The sequence below is a fragment of the Pecten maximus genome, chromosome 3 (assembly GCF_902652985.1).
Source record: "Pecten maximus chromosome 3, xPecMax1.1, whole genome shotgun sequence".
Classification (NCBI taxonomy): domain Eukaryota; kingdom Metazoa; phylum Mollusca; class Bivalvia; order Pectinida; family Pectinidae; genus Pecten; species Pecten maximus.
The window spans coordinates 10,567,509-10,589,699 of NC_047017.1; the positions used below are offsets into that span (position 1 = coordinate 10,567,509).

Genomic DNA, 22,191 nt, shown 5'->3' on the forward strand with positions numbered 1-22,191 from the left:
TGGTCTGGAACATTACTGGGCAAAAGAGATCAAAGTTTGTATTATTGGCAGATTCAGTTCAAAAGAAGGAAAATATTTGAAATATCTGGTATAACTTCAATAAGTTTATTTTGTCATTATTACTGAAATATCAAAGTGAGCGATACAGGCCCTCTGGGCCTCTTGTTTCATACCAAATGACCCCTTCAAGAGATTTAATTCATATTCTCACCATTATAAGTGATTCCAGAGGCATCTTGGTGGCTAACACTGAATATCTTTATATTGGAAGATGACAAGTCAGTATTGGCTGCTAAGTTGATGAAACATGAATCTGGGGTTACAGAAGGATATACGGTATATGGTCCTTTACTTCACAGTGATAGACTAAGGATGAAGTCAATCTGGGGTTACAGAAGGATATATATAGTCTCTTACTTCACAATGATAGTCAGACTAAGGATGAAGTCAATCTGGGGTTACAGAAGGATATATATAGTCTCTTACTTCACAATGATAGTCAGACTAAGGATGAAGTCAATCTGGGGTTATAGAAGGATATATATAGTCTCTTACTTCACAGTGATAGTCGGACTAAGGATGAAGTCAATCTGGGGTTACAGGAGGATATATATAGTCTCTTACTTCACAGTGACAGTCAGACTAAGGATGAAGTCAATCTGGGGTTATAGAAGGATATATATAGTCTCTTACTTCACTGATAGTCAGACTAAGGATGAAGTCAATCTGGGGTTACAGAAGGATATATATAGTCTCTTACTTCACAATGATAGTCAGACTAAGGATGAAGTCAATCTGGGGTTATAGAAGGATATATATAGTCTCTTACTTCACAATGATAGTCAGACTAAGGATGAAGTCAATCTGGGGTTACAGAAGGATATATATAGTCTCTTACTTCACAGTGATAGTCGGACTAAGGATGAAGTCAATCTGGGGTTACAGGAGGATATATATAGTCTCTTACTTCACAGTGACAGGCAGACTAAGGATGAAGTCAATCTGGGGTTTCAGAAGGATATATATATAGTCTTACTTCACAGTGATAGTCAGACTAAGGATGAAGTCAATCTGGGGTTACAGAAGGATATATATAGTCTCTTACTTCACAATGACAGTCAGACTAAGGATGAAGTCAATCTGGGGTTACAGAAGGATATATATAGTCTCTTACTTCACAGTGACAGTCAGACTAAGGATGAAGTCAATCTGAGGTTACAGAAGGATATATATAGTCTTACTTCACAGTGATAGTCGGACTAAGGATGAAGTCAATCTGGGGTTACAGAAGGATACGTATAGTCTCTTACTTCACAGTGATAGTCAGACTAAGGATGAAGTCAATCTGGGGTTACAGAACGATATATATAGTCTTACTTCACAGTGACAGTCAGACTAAGGATGAAGTCAATCTGGGGTTACAGAAGGATATATATAGTCTCTTACTTCACAGTGACAGACTAAAGATGAAGTCTTTTGTCAGGGTAGACCATATATTACAACCAACAATATTGTTTCATTTCAATAACAGAATAACGTTTATTACAAATTCATTGCAGCAATTTTATAAAAAAGTAAATACGATCCATTGTTTTGAATTTTGTTTTGGACAATAATTTGGCATAATCTACATATATAGTCTATTACTTACCTGGTACTAAAAAATATCATTTTTACATTGACTTTAAAGAAGACATCGTGTAGCAAGTTTGAAGATACACATACGAATTGTACCTACCAGTCTTGTCCAGAAAAACTGAATATTTCCTGTAATGTGCAGCACTTAGTGCTTTCTTATTATGAGACAATAACAGAGACAAATATACGCAAGAGATTTTACCAACAACGTCAGAGATTTTACCAACAATGTCGGAGATTTTACCAACAATGTCGGAGATTTTACCAACAATGTCGGAGATTTTACCAACAATGTCGGAGATTTTACCAACAATGTCGGAGATTTTACAAACAATGTCGGAGATTTTACCAACAATGTCAGAGATTTTACCAACAATGTCGGAGATTTTACCAACAATGTCGGAGATTTTACCAACAATGACAGAGATTTTACCAACAATGTTGACAGAGATTTTACCAACAACGTCAGAGATTTTACCAACAATGTCAGAGATTTTACCAACAATGTTGACAGATTTTACCAACAAATTACAATGTCAGAGATTTTACCAACAATGTCGGAGATTTTACCAACAATGTCGGAGATTTTACCAACAATGTCGACAGAGATTTTACCAACAATGTCAGAGATTTTACCAACAATGTCGGAGATTTTACCAACAATGTCGGAGATTTTACCAACAATGTCGGAGATTTTACCAACAATGTCGGAGATTTTACAAACAATGTCGGAGATTTTACCAACAATGTCGGAGATTTTACCAACAATGTCGGAGATTTTACCAACAATGACAGAGATTTTACCAACAATGTTGACAGAGATTTTACCAACAACGTCAGAGATTTTACCAACAATGTTGACAGATTTTACCAACAAATTACAATGTCAGAGATTTTACCAACAATGTTGGAGATTTTACCAACAATGTCGGAGATTTTACCAACAATGTCGACAGAGATTTTACCAACAATGTCAGAGATTTTACCAACAATGTCAGAGATTTTACCAACAATGTCAAGAGATTTTACCAACAATGTCGGAGATTTTACCAACAATGTCAAGAGATTTTACCAACAATGTCAGAGATTTCACCAACAATGTCAGAGATTTCACCAACAATGTCGGAGATTTTACCAACAATGTCAGAGATTTTACCAACAATGTCAGAGATTTTACCAACAATGTCGACAGAGATTTTACCAACAATGTCAGAGATTTTACCAACAATGTCAAGAGATTTTACCAACAATGTCAAGAGATTTTACCAACAATGTCGGAGATTTTACCAACAATGTCGGAGATTTTACCAACAATGTCAGGGATTTTACCAACAATGTTGACAGATTTTACCAACAATGTCAAAGATTTTACCAAAAATGTCGGAGATTTTACCAACAATGTTGACAGAGATTTTACCAACAATGTCAGAGATTTTACCAACAATGTCGGAGATTTTACCAACAATGTCAAGAGATTTTACCAACAATGTCAGAGATTTTACCAACAATGTCGGAGATTTTACCAACAATGTCGGAGATTTTACCAACAATGTCAAGAGATTTTACCAACAATGTCAGAGATTTCACCAACAATGTCAGAGATTTCACCAACAATGTCGGAGATTTTACCAACAATGTCGGAGATTTTACCAACAATGTCGGAGATTTTACCAACAATGTCAGAGATTTTACCAACAATGTCAGAGATTTTACCAACAATGTCAAGAGATTTTACCAACAATGTCGGAGATTTTACCAACAATGTCGGAGATTTTACCAACAATGTCGGAGATTTTACCAACAATGTTGACAGAGATTTTACCAACAATGTTGACAGAGATTTTACCAACAATGTCAGAGATTTTACCAACAATGTTGACAGAGATTTTACCAACAATGTCGGAGATTTTACCAACAATGTCAGAGATTTTACCAACAATGTCAGAGATTTTACCAACAATGTTGACAGAGATTTTACCAACAATGTTGACAGAGATTTTACCAGATTTACAGACAGAAGAACAATCAGATCATATTCCTTAGCTAATGTTATACAGATCAAAATTATTTAATAAATTGTTCTAAAGTTACACTGTATATGAAGAAATTTTCCTCCTCTGACAAAAAATGAATTTTTGACACTTGAAATTCACCCTGACTGTATTTGAGATAGAGTTATGAAAAGTTTAACTTTCATTACATTGTAAACTTTGCCCTCCGATTGGGTGAAAGTTTCTCGATACACAATATTTCCTGTACAGTACTATAAATGCCCTCCGATTAGGTGAAAGTTTCCTGTACAGTACTATAAGCAATGGTACACTCGTACCAATCATAAAAACAAAAGTAATGTAAGGAGTTATATTAATCAGATCTATATTCAAACTAATATATAATATTTAAACTGACAAACAGCTGCTGAGATATTAAAACACAGATCAAATTCACATGACAAATAAATTTTCAAAGTATCATTGAGGACACACTTTAAAACTACATCATTATTAAGCTTTTAAGGAAATTACATCTAACCATATTAGCAGGATGTGTGTTAGCTTATTCCATACCATCTTCTTTATATCTTTTTGAATGCTTCATTTGTAAGGCAAAATAATGCATACCCAGTATAGGAATTTTAAACTCTTCAAACAAAGACAGCTCCAACAAAATGAGGTAATAAGACGACATTCAGGAAACATACAGCCGAAGCGTCAGTATATCAAACAGGGTCTGATATTCTTACTTTAAAAGCACTTTGATAAGTCTCTCCATCCAACTGATAATGACTCTATCAGTTATCAGTTGGATGGAGAGATGTATCCACTTATCCACTACCTACAAATATCATTCCGACTGCTTCGGTTCCATGGCTATAACTATGACATAATAACACTCCTTTAGATCACACCTCATTCCAGTTACCTGGTAGTTGATATAGTGACATTGACATGCAAATCTAGATATATTGTATATACATATATAGATATAGAAATATTTAACAACCATTGCACCAATTTATAACTCGCCAATAAGTACAATTAAAAAATAAGTACAGCTGTAATGCCAAAAATAAAATACAGCACAAGTATGGTAATCAATCATATTATCTCAAATTATTCATTATTTTCTTAACAACACAAATAGTTCTGAGGTTCGTCCTTCAACAAATCTAAGAACATGGACAGATGAGGCAGTGTTAGTTACTAAGACCCTGTGTCTTTATTTACCTGGTATCTAACAAATAGTCACAATAACGGGATTGAAGTGGTACCTGGACTACACACTGTGACAGTGTTTTACAAACCATGGGAAACCTGACCCCGTCTCTTTCAGCACCAAAAACATACTTGTAAAGGTTCTGATTCTGTATGCTACCTTATATTGTGGTGTCACTTGGATCCTTCTATGACTGATGCCAGTATAACTACAGATACCACGAAGGATCATCACAGGAACATCGGTAACTTGACACGACTAGGTATGGAGTCCCCTGCACTTCAACATCAACATTCCTTAGTTGGCTTTTATTTCCTACAACATCACAACCCCCTTACATAAACATCCCAGTAGACAATGAATATAAACTGTCAACATATTGTCTCCTAACTGTTGTAAAATAAATCATGTTGTGTATATCAGGTATTTTTGTGGTGGAACTAACACTTTTATGATATTGAATTTTGTTGAACTTAATATCACAATAGTTTCTTTTGCATAAGAAATTAATACCAAAGTTTCATAATTCAATATTACATAAACACAAATAATGAACACTGTTTATGAAGCAATGATCACTGAAACAATAATTTTCATTACAGCAACCATAGCCATACAGCATGTACAACTTCATTGTTATGATTTATATATAAAAAGTTGAGATTATATATATATATATATCTTGCATACATCACAGAAAAAGTGCTTTTACACACAGATGATAATGAATATCGCATTACATCAACAATGGTACTTTTACTTTTCTACTAATCAAATTGAGCTCAATAAAAATTGACCTGAGTAATACAAGCATAATAACACAACTAGGTCAGATTTACAACATTCCAGATCATTACAATCCATTCAAATAACCATGGTAACGACACCAAGATCTAATCCATGATAAAGTAACCATGTAGTCTCCTAGTTGCGACTTTGTGTTGCAGATGAGACAGAATTGACATACAGCTTGGGATTCCCTAACTTCAAGGCAATGGGTATCAAAAATCTGGTTTCATATGGCCAAAGGAATTGTTAAGTTCATCTCCACAGAAACTGGGTTTTCAATGTCCTACAGCATCTTAACAAGCAGTAAGGAGATGAGAGAGCCTGTCGCCAGGCCGACAGTGATACACACTGACATGGCCGCCCCAGCAAACTCTGCGTTCTCCAACAACACTTTCCTGAAAGAATACAATTTAGAAGTACAATGTTATTAAACATTTTCACAGTAAATTCAGGGAAAATTATTTAAGTTATGAAAGGATGAGCATTTTGAAGCTCCCACTTTGATGGAAATGAACCTTCATCCAACACATGTCAAAATAAGAGTGCCACAGGGCGAAACATTATATGCCCATCGAATACCATATATTACCATATATAAATGTAGTGTTATATACTATAGTACATTTGGGCAGAACAATATACGCCCGTCGAATGCCATATATTCTATCTTGCATTACAATAAGATTTGCATCACATTAAGAATAGTAAGATGACATGCTATAACCCTCACCTTTTACTACACATATATACAGAATCCATGTTTATATTTCTTAGTTTGAGGAATAATAGTGATGCGGTATTCTCCCTAATCTTTCGACACAACAACATATGATAACAAAACCTACCAAGTTCCAGAGAAATTGCTAGAAAACTCGTAGATCTCTTGACAAGACCCGAGTACCAGAAATAGACAATCAGTCAAATCAAAATGCTGTTCAGAGAAACACATCTAAAAATATCATGATTATAAATCCTATCAAGTTTCCATGAGATTGGTCCAAAAATGTAGGAGATTCTGGGAAAGAAACATGCCATACTATGAGACTCCAATAAAGTAAATCCTCCACAGCCTCTCTATATCATTACAACACTAAATTCACACTTTGCATTCATGGTATGATTGTCATTGGTTCTGTGTAAAAACTTTTTTATAGAGTTCATGGTTTATGATAGGTAATAATGCACCCATAAGTTTACAGATGATGACATATATATTTTTTTCTCAACCCATTTATTACCTGTTTCTATACAAACTGCTTTAAAATGTGGTAAACAATTATTTATCATGGTTATTTGTCTTATATTAGAGAACATGCGCTCTAATTTTATGATTAAATATAATAGATATTACAGAAGAAGGATTTTTACCACACATTTTTCTCCTGAAGGATGATAAGAGAGATTTTCTTTTTATTCAACCAGGTAAAATATATTAGATGAGGTTTTTTTTTTCAAACTTCAAGGCAGATGAGAGAGGGCCAGAGAACCAAGTTATTGTTTTTTTGGGACCTGATTTTTCCTTTTACTTACTTTGGCCCATACATCATACAGAGTGTACACAAGTAGCCATTGGTCAGTCCGAGTAGTAGTATCATTACTACAGGATACACGTCGCTAGTGAATACAACAGGTAGGTGGGCACGAGGCTGGGCGTTACACAACATCAAAAAAGGAATGAATACCACACGAAGAAATGACAGCACAACCAGTAACGATGGCTGGGAAATCTTTGGCTGAAAATATTCAAAGTAATGAATAAGTAAAGCTCAGTACAAATTCAACTTCTTTTTGGATATACAAATGTTATTGCATTTAAATTTCTAACATTCAATTTGCTGATAGGTAAATCCTTATTTTCAGAATTGGAAGGAAATTCGTTTTTAACCAGAATTTAGCATGGAATTACTATACCACGATCATTGTTAGTTATTTTCAGAATTGGAAGGAAATTAATTTTTAACCAGAATTTAGCATGGAATTATTATACCACGATCATTGTTAGTTAAGTCAGTTTTTCCTTTTAATATTCCCTCGAAACCAAAAACCAAAACCTGATATAATATAGTTTTGTACAAAATAACCTAGCAATATCTGTAGAAAACAAGAGGCCCAATGGACTTATATGTCTCACTTGTGCAGCAGCTAATTATGAAGTTTGTTTGAAAGTTTAATAAATGTAATTTTCATAGTTGATTTAAGTCAATGAAGTGAAATCTATACTTCATTGTTTTCTGTCATTGTTATACCAATTGTTAACATCAAATATTACATGATATTTATAACCCAGGATTTTTAAGTATTCAAGATTTCATTTTCTTTTTTAAAAATCCAGATCATTTATTTGAACAATCTTGATAAGCCTTCATCTCAGTATGACTTTGGCTCAATATTACCTTGAGAATTTTGGCCCCTGTGATCATGAAAGTAGGTCAAGGTCATTCATTTGAATAAACATGGTAGAACTTAATCCCAGCATGATACTGGCACAATATCACCATCTATCTTGGCATTTGGTTATTGAGAAAAACATTTTGAAGAGAAAAGTTAAAATTTATCTGGATAGAAAATGATAGATATCATATGTATGGACACTACATTACAGCATTAGCCCATCTTCCTAAATGGTGTGTGAGTTATGTAGTACTTACCCATTGGAATTGGCCACCTACTACCCGGCCAACACAATCTCCCAAATTAAACAATAGGAAACACACAATGACTGTGAAGTACTTCCCTGAAAAAGAGAAACAATAAAACTCATTGTTTATGCTTCAGAAAAGTCATTGTGAGAGGAAAATAGGATTGTGTCGTCTTGTGAAATAGAAACAGACAATAAAACTTGAAAATAATAGGTTGAAGAATTGTATGAATTGGATTTCAAACCATGAACCTTCAGAAATGGTACACAACACATTACTACTTATATCTACAATTATACTGGTAAATGACTGAGTTACAGAATTTGACATTCTGCCACAATGAAACTCTGATCTTGCTTGTACAAACCTAAGAAAAGAATCATGTATTTAACATATGGAGACTGCTGGGAAACAGCTTACCTGTCCAATCTGAGCTATCTTTATGTAGTGATGTTATAGACGAGGAGATAGGAAACAGCTTACCTGTCCAATCTGAGTTATCTTTATGTAGTGAGGTTATAGATGAGGAGATAGGAAACAGCTTACCTGTCCAATCTGAGCTATCTTTATGTAGTGAGGTTATAGATGAGGAGATAGGAAACAGCTTACCGGTCAAATCTGAGCTATCTTTATGTAGTGAGGTTATAGACGAGGAGATAGGAAACAGCTTACCTGTCAAATCTGAGCTATCCTTATGTAGTGATGTTATAGATGAGGAGATAGGAAACAGCTTACCTGTCAAATCTGAGCTATCTTTATGTAGTGAGGTTATAGATGAAGAGATCGCTGGGAAACAACTTAAGGATACAGAAAAGGTAATGAATACAGCCAACGCCTCCGGCCAAATCTGTGAAGAACAAGAAAGGATATCATGTACAACAGAAATATGTAGGGTAAAAGTATTAATTTTTACACAAGTTTAACATTGGTGTTTGAAATAATAATATTTGCTTGGAACATATATGTGAATTTTTTGTTTCATATGCATGGAATTAATGGATAACATCTAAACTGGCCATCAACAGATTTTCAAAGACCATGAAATAAATGAAATTAAATCCCGAACGAAAGTTTATGTTTTTACAGGATATAGTGGATCTAGAGCGGTCATTGTGTGATCATTGTGTGATCATTGTGTGGTCATTGTGCGGCATTTTACTAGTTATGAATATTATCTAAAATATCTTTATCCATCAGACAAACTTCACGTACCTTCCTTAGAACATTAAATACATAAGATGATCTCTGTGATATACTGTCAGCTGAAGAACTGGCAAAACCGTCCTCTTGTATTGTAACTGTGGAACAGAATCAACTCCTGAGAAGGTACATACAAATGCTAATACTGCCCTATCGGCTAACTGCATATAATGAAAACCTCTGTATAAAGGTCATGCTTCAGTTCTCAATGTAATACCAATATCTCTAAATGAACCTCCATGTAAAGGCCACTTTTCTCTGCTCCTTCAGTGACCTTTATAGACAGGTTTGACTGTATAATACAGAGTTTATAAACCGCCATAGTTTGATCAAGATTAACAGTTGTAAACAGACACTTTTCTCCACTTCCCTGGGTGACCCTTAAGATGGAAGAATTTCTACCCGAACATCTTACATGTAAGATCTACATAATTTACTACTGTATTTCAAAATGATTATCATTGAAATCAAATTTTCACACATCAATGATACAGTAACACTTTCTTAAGATGAATATGGTTGAAACAAGTTTCTGCTTGTTACAATACAGTTAAAATCTCAGAATTTGGTTCAATTTGATTTATATCAAAATTCTATCAATGAATTTAGGATATAACAAGGTAATCTCTCTGGTCCTGTGGAATTCCTTATGAACAATAAGTTTTACAGAATAATTTTACTTACCATTTATTTCTAAATGAAACTTGGAAAATTTCTGAAAAAAATTTAGAAAAGGAATCTTGAATTACCAGAAAAACATATGTACAAAGATCAATCATCAAAACTGTCTACTGCAAAAAGGTATAATTTTATTCCAATTGCTGCATGACTTATAATGTGTGATGAAAATCATCTAAAATAGCAAATGTTTACTGGTCAATACTTAACATTAATTTTAAATGGGGCGATTATAACTACATGTTTAAAAGTGACCTTTTAACCTTTGACTTTAGTCAGGTGCAAAAGATGATAGACTTATTACCAGGCATATGCATATTATCAGGCATTGACTTATTACCAGACATGGGCTTATTACCAGGTATGGGCTTTTAACCAGTCATGGGCATATTCCCAGGCATTGGCTTGTTCCAGACATTACATTTTTTCCAAATATTGGCTTATTCCCAGGCATTAGATTATTACTAGGCATGGACTTATTACCAGGCATATGCTTATTACCAGGCATAGGCTTATTACCAGGCATGGACTAATTCCAGACGTGGCCTTATTTCCATATATTGGCTTATAACCAGACATTGGCTTATTACAGACATGTGCTTATTACCAGGTATGTTCTTATTGCTGGATAAAGACAATAAACAATTGTAACATTCCTATATATTGAAGCTGTAGACTTACTATGTAATACAGGAGTATATAACAGGCTAACGTTATAAAGGAAACTACGGTTGCTGCTGTAAAGTAGGCAAAGGCACTGTGTAGATGTGTTGATCCAGCCAGTAAAGTCAACAGATTGGCAACGGCAGCGAATAGTCCACCAACAGCCTGAAAAATAAAATTGTTAATAAACCACACGACTCAGTGAACAGTCCACCAACAGCCTGAAAAATAAAATTATTAATAAACTACACGACTCAGTGAACAGCCTGAAAAATAAAATTATTGATAAACTACACGACTCAGTGAACAGTCCACCAACAGCCTGAAAAATAAAATTATTAATAAACTACACGACTCAGTGAACAGCCTGAAAAATAAAACTGTTAACAAAACTACATGACTCAGCGAACAGTCCACAAACAGTCTGAAAAATATAACTGTTAATAAAATAAAGACATAGTCATTAAAAGCTTTTGAAAAATAGTTATACCAGAGTGTGCAGTTGTTCCCTCTGTAGGCAGCAGTTTATCATCAACTAGAGAATGGATCCCTTTATCTCTTGCCAACCTTGTTGGGAAGCGGATTAATAGAATCTTACATTGTGTTTGGTCGCCGGACAGAAATTTCTCACATACTTCACAGGGTGATCCCATGGTTGCTAGGGGTGAGATAAATCGATCTCATACGGGTTAGGAAGAGACTGCTGGCATGTACTATGATTCCACTCACAACAGCGCAACACCATCATTTTAAGTAGCATAATTACCACGTCACAAATCAATAACATCATCAATTTCGACACACACTTTTATGATGGCTCAATGAAAAGATTCACAACACCTCACACTTTGTAACTTTTTAAGTAAAGTACCAGTATGTGAGAAAAAAAAATCAAACATGGGCCTGTACTGTCGACAGGGATATCTCAACACTTGTGTTAATGTTTGTCTGGTAAGCGCTCAGTAAGCCACGTGATAATCTCCGAAACTGATGATGTCATCAATTTGGAACATGTGAGTGGTGTCATAGCTTGTGCCAGCTGTCTTTTTCCAAAAGAAAACAACTACACAACAGTCATATAGATCAAATGTCACAACTCCCATCATTGGTCATTGTTGCTATAACAATACTGAAGGAGGAGGTTTTAAATCAAACATGTAAACTTCTGTCCAGTATGGAGAAGCGGGACAGGTCCTCTGTCGATACAGATGGATTCTCACTTATTCTCCAGATCTAACTTATCTAGTGGGAGATGTCGATATATCCTACACCTGTTGTAAACAGGACACTTAGAAAGAGCCTTGGGTCAGACAATTAAGACTCTCTCATCCCCTTCATTGAAAACTCTTTGTCACTCCTTCAAGATGGGAAAAGATTGTATCAAGCCTATACTTTTCATATCTTTATTTTTACACTATTTGATACAAGATTTTCGACCGATAACGGGTTAAATTGAGTAAAAACAATACTGACCTGCCCACTAACTGCGGCCTGCATGTACCTGGGGGGAAACGTCCCAGCCAAACCAAACAGGGAAGCTGTGAACACAGCACTCCCAGCTGTCAACAAAAATATTACCAGGCATCAAAAACATCATTAAAACTTGTATGTAACAAGAGGCCCAGAAGGCCTGCAACACTCCTCATCTGTTTGAGAATTATTAAATCAATCAAATTAAAATATGTGGTTTTGGTAAGGGGTGGGAGGATTAATCTCTTTTCACATGATGACTAACATTGACAAATTTCATGCATAGAAATGATGACCAACCGAGTGCAAATTACCACTGTAAAAGCCATGGTAACTGAGAACACACGTACATACCACTGAGAATGACAACTGTGACAAGAGTTGAAACAAAGAATGGCAGCTGCCCTGAAATAAAAAGAAACAAATGAGACCTATTTATCCTGAAAGCAATGATTTTTTTAATCATTTAAAGATAAACATTGTATTGTTCATCAATTAAGAATAAAACAGGAAGAAAAAAACAACAACACCAATATCAACAACATACAATGTGATGAAATCTGATAAGCTGATAAGACATACAAATCTGATGGTTCTTAACCTATCAATGATAATATAGTGCTGATATGACATACAAATCTGATGGTTCTTAACCTATCTATGATAATATACAGCTGATACAACATACAAATCTGATGGTTCTTAACCTATCTATGATAATATACAGCTGATACAACATACAAATCTGATGGTTCTTAACCTATCAATGATAATATACAGCTGATACCACATACAAATCTGATGGTTCTTAACCTATCAATGATAATATACAGCTGATACAACATACAAATCTGATGGTCCTTAACCTATCACCGATAATATACAGCTGATACAACATACAAATCTGATGGTTCTTAACCTATCAATGATAATATACAGCTGATACCACATACAAATCTGATGGTTCTTAACCTATCAACGATAATATACAGCTGATACAACATACAAATCTCATGGTTCTTAACCTATCAACGATAATATACAGCTGATACAATGTACAAATCTGATGGTTCTTAACCTATCAATGATAATATACAGCTGATACAACATACAAATCTGATGGTTCTTAACCTATCAATGATAATATACAGCTGATACCACATACAAATCTGATGGTTCTTAACCTATCAATGATAATATACAGCCGATATGACATACAAATCTGATGGTTCTTAACCTATCAATGATAATATACAGCTGATACAACATACAAATCTGATGGTTCTTCACATTCTCAATGATAGTATACTATAGAGTTGAAATATATATATACATGTATATGTACAATGTTCACTTACATGTGTCAGTATTGATGTTGACAAAGGACAGTGTCAAAATAAACATCACGAAAACAGTCAGACATGAAACAATCATTCGACCTTTTAAAGGTAACCTATAAAACATAAATATTATTAAAACAGTCAGACGGGAAACAATCATTCGACCTTTTAAGGGTAACCTACAAAATACAACGTATAAACATCATCAAAAGTCAGACGAAATGTATCATTAGATAGATATGCCCAAAACAGTTATTATATAATATGTAACATTCCAAACATTCAACAATGACTATTTTCTCAACAAAAGAACTAGAAAATGGCAAGGTACTAAAAACATCTCACTCCTAATAAAAATCTACACAGTTAGTTAATAAGATGAACTGCAGTCAATGTCCATTGTGTCAGCTTATTTGTTGGGGAAACTGGAGATAATTCAGGATATAAACCAATATAAAATATAGCCAGTAACCATGACAACCAATCACATTTAATTCCTTTGTACAAAACCATCACTACAAGCAAGAAGTGTATCCTTATCATATGGGCCAATAAAAATCTCAAATAAGGAATAGTTTGTTCAAAAGTTAATTTAAACGAAGATGAATGTTATGATCTTTTAGCAGGTCCTATTGTTTTCTATGTATATTCATATATAGGTGTACATAAACAAAAACTACAACAATCTTCCTTTATAAATCTATCTTTTATATGACAAACTCACCTTTGTGTAAACATAGCAGTCAGAAAATTAAAGATAACATTTGGCAATGTAGCAGCAACCGCAACTGACCCCTCGAACATTGTCTGCATCTCTGTCTGCATTTGAGGATTGTCCACATCGTCTGTGGACAATGTCAGGTTCCTCAGCTTGAATAGGTAGTACTGATTAAAAAGAAATGTACTGTATATGTCAGATTCAAATCAGTTAAAATTTGTGATATATTTACTGATGTGATAACACTTAATGACATATTTGATTTGAAATTTCAAATTCAAATGATTCAGGGTTCTGGTTGAATTAGTTGAATTAATAAAAGTAGAAATATCTCATATTGTAAGAGAATAGCTTTATTTGGTTTTATCTCATCAAATCCATATATGTACGGACATTACCTCTTTGGCAGTGATGAAAAAATTCCATGGCAACAGCGATCCTAGTCCAAGAATGCCAAATATGATATAAACTCCATTATATCTGTAATGGATGTTAGATCAGATCAATGGTTACATATATAATAACTTCAGTATACTGTGTATATTGATCCAAAAACCCCCGAAACTTGAACCATCAAAGAATGAAACCGCTAGAGTGCCGACAAACTTTGGCATTACATACGAGATGGATGGAGAGGAAACCTTTATTTCCTCAGTCTCAGTACATGACTATTAAATAATAATATTGCAAACCGATACATGATGGACATATACCCGTCCTACTACTGTTTGCCATGTACTAGCAGGCCCTTATGGACCTTTATAATGCCCAATAAGTTTAAGTCTTGGCCCTGACATATACTGGTACACTAGTCTTTGACATATGCATTCTGACAGAAATACAGAAATATATCTGTCAGAATGTCCAAGTCTGATGTCAGGGCCACACAAAACTTGTGTTTGTTTAAACTTTGTCAAAAAAGTAAAGTCATACTCTGACAAGTGAAAAATGTCTAAATTATTTTCACAAATTCAGGGCATCTTAGTAAACCACAACAAGGTTATGAATCACAGGCCAAACAACTCGGGCATATACAAAGCAATGCAACAGTGATGTGCCCCAGCCCCTGTAGTTAAATGAAACTATATGAAATTAACACCATATATTTTAATAACTTGTACATGTACACCTTAGCAAAACTTCAACCTGGAAATTCTATTTTTTGTAAAAAAAATATCAAAAGTCTGAAACATGACTAAAAAAAATCAAAAAAATACTTTCACAAAATTTAAATTCAGCGCATGGATCCCATTGTGAAGCAACAAAACAATTGATGCAAAGAATTATCAAATAACATTTCAACTTATATAAAATTAATATATCTTGGGTTGATACTTTAGGTAATTCATTATATAAGTATTTATCTTGCAACTGGCACTGTATTGTCGGAATTCACCCACCATATATATTTTTGCGACGGAAAACAGCTGTATTTTAGAACCTTAGCATGTGTGTCAATTTGACTGACCTACTTCCAAGTGAAACAGCACTTAAAAGGCCAACATATTTGGGATATTGTTGATACTGTTTCACTTAAAATTGCTTATTTTTGATGATCGTTGCAGGATAAATAGGATTCATGAATATAAGATGTAATTTTGGCTCAGGACAGAAAGACAAAAAAGCGGCTCGCCAAAAAACAGCTCACTCTATATTTGTAGACACTGACTATGTTTCTCTATATACAACTTCCCTCACGCCCCTTCCCTCACCAGCATATTAGGGGGTTTCATCTAGAATAAGTAATTATAATTCTTTTAGGGAAAATCCTATTGCTTCATACCTATCTACGGGTATTCCAACTGCTTCGTCATCACTTTCTTCAAGAAGTCTTTGCTCTGCTTCTTCGCGCTCCATTGCTGCGAATCCCAGTTATCAAGTTTGTTTTAAAAATCCCAATTTCCCTTCTAAGTGTCGTCTAGAATCTGAGTGACCTATCAAATTCATTAATCAAATGTACACATCTAATTTCATTCTAAATATTATGAAACTTAAATGCTCTCAATAAAAAGCAATTGTAAAATATAATACTGGGGTCAATAAACCCTGTCTATTACTGGTGCTGGTTGGCCAGCTGTACTGATGTATAAGTTTTGGAAATTGTCTGCTGGACTTGGTCATACAGTAATATTCTCCTTCCTAACAAGCACCAAGTGTAGTTTCTTCAATGGAGACATCTGCATTAACAATCATACAAACTGTTCATCACCAATTTATAGGAGTCTGACTTCATAATCCGCGCTGTTTCTCCTGATAGCGAGATAACAGCTGAGACCAGTCATCCTGCAGTGTTGTGATCACGAGTTCTCGTTCATGACCGGAAGTAGTAAAATATTGCCATCCACTGTGCGTATGTGCCTTGGCATCTGTACCTACACCCGTGTCGTTACGAGAGCCAGCGAGGGGAAGGGAAAAAATATAATTCGGTAAAAATGACAACCCCTGTGTTCAACATAACCTATCAAAAAGCACCGGGGTGTGACTATTGACTATTGTCAGTACCTGTCAATTTCCATCCGATATTTTTTTTGCGAGTATACAGCTTTATCAACATTGCTATTTTTCCTTTTTTATTTAGCATTCCATTTTGATACGATGATGTTAAATGTTGTTTTTTTTAATTTTCTCTCAATCCATTTATGTCGGAAATAAGATATTTTCAAAAATGTACAAGAGGAATGATGTCTGTTATTTATATAATATTTATTTATTTATATTTGTATATTTGTAACCATAAGAGGAGAGGAAGGCACGATTTCGGGTAAAGATAACAATTTGACACCGTTATTCTGAACGGATACGTAAAAATTGAAACCGGAATTGCTCGTGGAGACATGCGCATTTCTCACCACGTGTGAAAACATGGAGGCACTTGTGCCATTTTCGGTGACACGAAACGGCGAATATGCATTATATTCAAGTCCAGATGGTGTTTTAAAATTATGGGACACTGCTACCGGGACCCTGAGACAGGAATATACACCAAGCGCACACCTGTCAGCTACGTGTACCTGTCTGGCATGGTGTCCAACGGGGTATAGGTCGGTAAGTATCCGAGTTATTTAAAAATGAAGTCCTCTGTCATCGTTGGAGCTGCTGCGCTTTTAAATGCTATAATCTGTTCTATGTGACTGTGCAAGAACTATGTTAATCAACTGCCACTTCGCCTCTCAAATAGCATTTCATGGTATCGCAGATGAAATTTTAATCGTACGGCTGATTTCAGTCTTACCATAAGCATGTCGGTTAGAAGAGGACTGTGCTGACGGCCCCTGTCCTGTTACCGGTATTCTCATTATTGTCGCTACATGAACTAGTGCCTCGTTAGACAAAATGCAAAATTACCAAACTTAAGGAAAAAAAAATTCCAAAAAGTTTTTGATGAATCCTAAATGGATTTTTCAAAATTTGAATTATTTTATTTATTGCCTTTAATTCAGGAAAAGCCTAGGAAAAAGAAAAAGAGGAAATCTAAAGGTGATACAGTGGACACTCCAGAGGAACAATCTGAAGACATTGTGGCCATAGGAACTACAGCAGGGAATATATTATTATACAATACAAGACTCGGAGACATACAGACACAATTGGTACGGGATTTCATGTATATGTATGGAAGTACTATTTCATATTCAGGAAACAGTCAACCTGTCTTGCTTGTGCTCATGGGTTTGATCAACAGTTAGAATAAAAGTACTGTATTCATGAACCCATGGTTTGTCTCAGATTGTTAAACATTTACATCTCTATTACGATATAAAATAAACACTGTGTAAAACTATTCAACAGCTACTTACCATCCTCTTTTAACTGCAAATGGATGAAGAGAGGGGGGGGGGGGGGGGGGGGGGGGGGGGGGGGGGGGGGGGAAAGGAGGTCAGCTAGTTAATTTATTCCATTAGAAATGAGAGTTAGTTCTTTCACAGTAGATTAATATGTAAATTAAGTTGTTCTGGGCCTGGTTTCATCAATGTTCCTTCATTTTAGAATATTCCTATAACTTAGTCAAGAACTTTCCTTAAATACAGGAATGCTTTCCTGGGGAAAGGTTCGATGATATTGATGAAAAAAGGGTTTCTGCTGTTTCATGTGGAAGAAGCTAAACAAACTAATGAAATAGAGGATTCTAACTAGCCCATTGAGATATTGACCATAGTTGTACAGGGGCTAATGTGAATCAATGAAAACATGAACTGAGAGGTCTATATTTCTAAAGATATTTGTACTTATAAGATCATTATCATCATTTGATATACAATATGTGTATACTTGTCTAAATGGTGTACTGACTTTATCTTTTGACAGGATGGTGGCCATAATGACCGTGTAAATGGACTGAGTTGGCAAAGTGATGACAACAGTTTGTATAGCTGTTCTAGTGACCACCATATTGTTCACTGGGATGTTTCAAACAACTCTGTCAAACAGTAAGTCACACATTTCAACTCACTATTCATAGAATATATGGGGGTAATGTTTAATCTACTCTGGTGTTAGGGGCGTCCCACCTCAAATGTTTATTTGGTAGTAAACTGTTCTTAGCAGTATTTGATAACCACAACCAAGAAGCAGTTGACTATATAGTTAAAGTATTACCTTGGAGTGTTACCATATTATGTCAAACCTTTTTTTTTTTTTTACATTTATTGGGCCCATCAAGATTTAACTGGACTTAAGATTTTAGCAAGTCTATGATTTTAGCAAGTCTATACCAACAGTACTGGACCACGAAGGTGTTGACTATTATATAGTAGAAGCTCAAGTATCAATATGATGGGACTGGAGGAGGTTAATGGAGGGGTTGGTGGCACAGAGATAATAACACACCCACTTTCACTTAGATGGCAAGATTTTACTCCTTGATGGGAAGTTAAAAGGTATGGGGGTCACCTGCCAGACCAATTTGGGGGGGGGGCCCACCCCCCCCCCCCCCCCCCCCCCCCCCCCCCCCCCCCCCCCCCCCCCCCCTCCACCCCCCCCCCCCCCCCCCCCCCCCCCCCCCCCGGAGGTTAAATGGACATGAGTTTTTTCAGCAGGTTTAATTTTCACTGCTTCATCAGTGCATTACTTTCACACTATTTCAGTTCTACACTGAATAAAAATTGTATTGGATGATTGTTGGATCACTGGCACTGTCAAAAGGCTGTTGTTGACAATAAACAATAAGTAACGTTGCTGATGTTTCTGTTTGCAGTAAATGGAAGGCAGACAAAGGCAGTGTTCATTCTGTGTGTGTGTGTTCAACCAATCACCTTTTGTCAGCTGGCAGAACCATAAAATTATGGAATACACAAACACATGAAATGCTTAAAGTAAGTAAAAGGTTGCTGTAGCAATACTAACTAGGATCAATGTAGTTATTGTTTTAGTAGCCTCAAGATTTTAACCAACGGCCCATAAAATGGAAAAGTTAGGAACCTTGGTGGCCAGCTGACTAATTATCATTTGCATTCGTTTACATTTTCATTTTACAGTGCAATTTATAATATAAGTCTCAGACAGTTTCTGATTTAGATTTGAAAATGTAATATTGCAATTTTTATATGAATAAAATAAAACAAAAATGCAGTTAATGAATAGTTTCATGTTTTTAGCCCACCATCATCAGATGGTGGGCTATTCAAATCGCCCTGCGTCCGTGGTCCGTCGTCCGTCCGTCCGTCCCTCCGTCCGTCCGTCCGTCCCTCCGTCCGTAAACAATGCTTGTTATCGCTATTTCTGAGAAAGTACTGATGGGATCTTTCTCAAATTTCATATGTAAGTTCCCCTTGGTGCCTAGTTGTGCATATTGCATTTTGGGACCGATCGGAAAATAACATGGCCGACAGGCAGCCATCTTGGATTTTGACAATTGAAGTTTGTTATCTCTATTTCTGAGAAAGTATTGAAGAGATCTTTCTCAAATTTCATATGTAGGTTCCCCTTGGTGCCTTGTTATGCATATTGCATTTTGGGACCGATCAGAAAACAACATGGCCGACAGGCAGCCATCTTGGATTTTGACATTTGGAGTTTGTTATCGCTATTTCTGAGGAAGTACTGAAGGGATCTTTCTCAAATTTCATAAGTAGGTTCCCTTTGGTGCCTAGTTATGCATATTGCATTTTGGGACCAATCGGAAAACAACATGGCCGACAGGCAGCCATCTTGGATTTTGACAATTTGAGTTTGTTATCGCTATTTCTGAGGAAGTGCTGAAGGGATCTTTCTCAAATTTCATATATAGGTTCCCTTTGGTGCCTAGTTATGCATATTGCATTTTGGGACCAATCGGAAAACAACATGGCCGACAGGCAGCCATCTTGGATTTTGACAATTGAAGTTTGTTATCGCTATTTCTGTGAAAGTACTGAAGGGATCTTTCTCAAATTTCATATGCAGGTTCCTCTTTGTTCCTGGTTATGCATATTGCATTTTGAGACTAATTAGAAAACAACATGGCCGACAGGCAGCCATCTTGGATTCTGACAATTAAAGTTTGTTATCGCTATTTCTGTGAAAGTAATGAAGGGATCTTTTTCAAATTTCATATGCACGTTCCCCTCAGTGCCTAGTTATGCATATTGCATTTTGAGACCAATCGGAAAACAACATGGCCGACAGGCAGCCATCTTGGATTTTGACAATTGAAATTTGTTATCGCTTTTTCTGTGAAAGAACTGAAGGGATCTTTCTCAAATTTCATATGGAGGTTCCTCTTGGTGCCTACTTATGCATATTGCATTTTGAGACCAATCAGAAAACAAAATTGCTGACAGGCAGCCATCTTGGATTTTGACAATTAAAATTTGTTATCGCTATTTCTCAGAAAGTAATGAAGGGATCTTTCTGAAATTACATATGCAGGTTCCCCTCAGTGCCTAGTTGTGCATATTGCATTTTGAGACTAATCAGAAAACAACATGGCTGACAGGCAGCCATCTTGGATTTTGACAATTGAAGTTTGTTATCGCTATTTCTGTGAAAGTACTGAAGGGATCTTTTTCAAATTTCATATGTAGGTTCCCCTGAGTGCCTAGTTTTGCATACTGGGACCAATACGAAAACAACATGGCCGACAGACAGCCATTATAGCTAAATCTTAAATTCTATATATAGGTTCCCCTTGTTTGAATAGTACTAGAGGGCTGTTTCTGAATTTACACAGATAAGTAAGACTTAGAGGAAGGGAAAAGTAGGGAAAAGATCAATCTGACATGGAACCTATAAAGATCATTCAATGGTGGGCGCCAAGATCCCTCTGGGATCTCTTGTTTAACAGATATTCATTGGTATCTGTACAATCAGTCAAAGACAATAAAAATTACATAATTTTTTTCATTTTCTTGTGTGACAAAAATTTCCAATGTTATAGCTTCTTAACTGGACTGTTCCAAGAAATACTGATATAAACCCTCAAACCTTGTTGTTGGATGTTGAGTTTTTAGACTATGTCTGTCATTTTGAAAATGTTTCTTTCCATCTTTCCAGAGATTCACTGGCCATTCTACAGAAGTATTTCGATTGTTACCTGTACCGTTTACCATGAATTTTAATGGAGATTCCATTGATAATTTATATTTTCTATCGGCTGCTGTAAATGACAGAATTTTAAATGCTTGGTAAGTTGTGATTTATATACTGTATTTTATACAATATGGCCAGCTCTTTTAAATGTGATATAGCTTTTCAAGTCAGCCATCCATTCAAAATTAGCCAAGAGCCTCAGAAACATGATATTGGGCCACTAGCTTCTGGGATGAAACACTACAAAGTTTGCAAAAGGAAACGACCTTGACCCTTATTATTGAAAGTCATAGTTATCAACTTTGTTACATTTGGCCATAATGTTCCCTGGATA

The 22,191-nt window shown here is 35.5% G+C and overlaps 2 protein-coding genes across 12 annotated transcripts in view; one reads left to right on the plus strand and one right to left on the minus strand.

Moving 5' to 3' along the window:
- Window positions 1-1,514: 1,514 nt before the first annotated feature.
- LOC117323169 (equilibrative nucleoside transporter 3-like) lies at window positions 1,515-16,655 on the minus strand. Of its 2 annotated transcripts, XM_033878211.1 has the most exons (14): window positions 16,561-16,655; window positions 16,135-16,285; window positions 14,750-14,831; window positions 14,358-14,518; window positions 13,652-13,746; window positions 12,648-12,698; window positions 12,297-12,382; window positions 10,842-10,988; window positions 10,167-10,197; window positions 9,495-9,580; window positions 9,018-9,129; window positions 8,292-8,377; window positions 7,174-7,376; window positions 1,515-6,038 (listed from the first exon to the last, which is right to left on the minus strand). In XM_033878211.1, the coding sequence occupies exons 2-14, from the start codon at window positions 16,206-16,208 to the stop codon at window positions 5,927-5,929; spliced, it is 1,326 nt and encodes a 441-aa protein (XP_033734102.1). In that variant the 5' UTR covers window positions 16,209-16,285; window positions 16,561-16,655; the 3' UTR covers window positions 1,515-5,926. The 2 variants fall into 2 exon arrangements, with proteins under 2 accessions (XP_033734102.1, XP_033734101.1); XM_033878210.1 differs by having other exon boundaries at window positions 16,135-16,655.
- A 515-nt stretch (window positions 16,656-17,170) lies between these two features.
- The window catches only part of LOC117323170 (WD repeat-containing protein 43-like), a 29,472-nt gene continuing 24,451 nt past the window's right edge, over window positions 17,171-22,191 (plus strand). For all 10 annotated transcript variants that reach the window (XM_033878212.1, XM_033878215.1, XM_033878217.1 and 7 more), the window contains exons 1-5: window positions 17,171-17,396; window positions 17,792-17,941; window positions 18,657-18,778; window positions 19,546-19,663; window positions 21,822-21,952. In XM_033878212.1, the coding sequence (XP_033734103.1) occupies window positions 17,214-17,396; window positions 17,792-17,941; window positions 18,657-18,778; window positions 19,546-19,663; window positions 21,822-21,952 (704 nt within the window). In that variant the 5' untranslated portion in view covers window positions 17,171-17,213. The remainder of the gene's footprint in view (window positions 17,397-17,791; window positions 17,942-18,656; window positions 18,779-19,545; window positions 19,664-21,821; window positions 21,953-22,191) is intronic.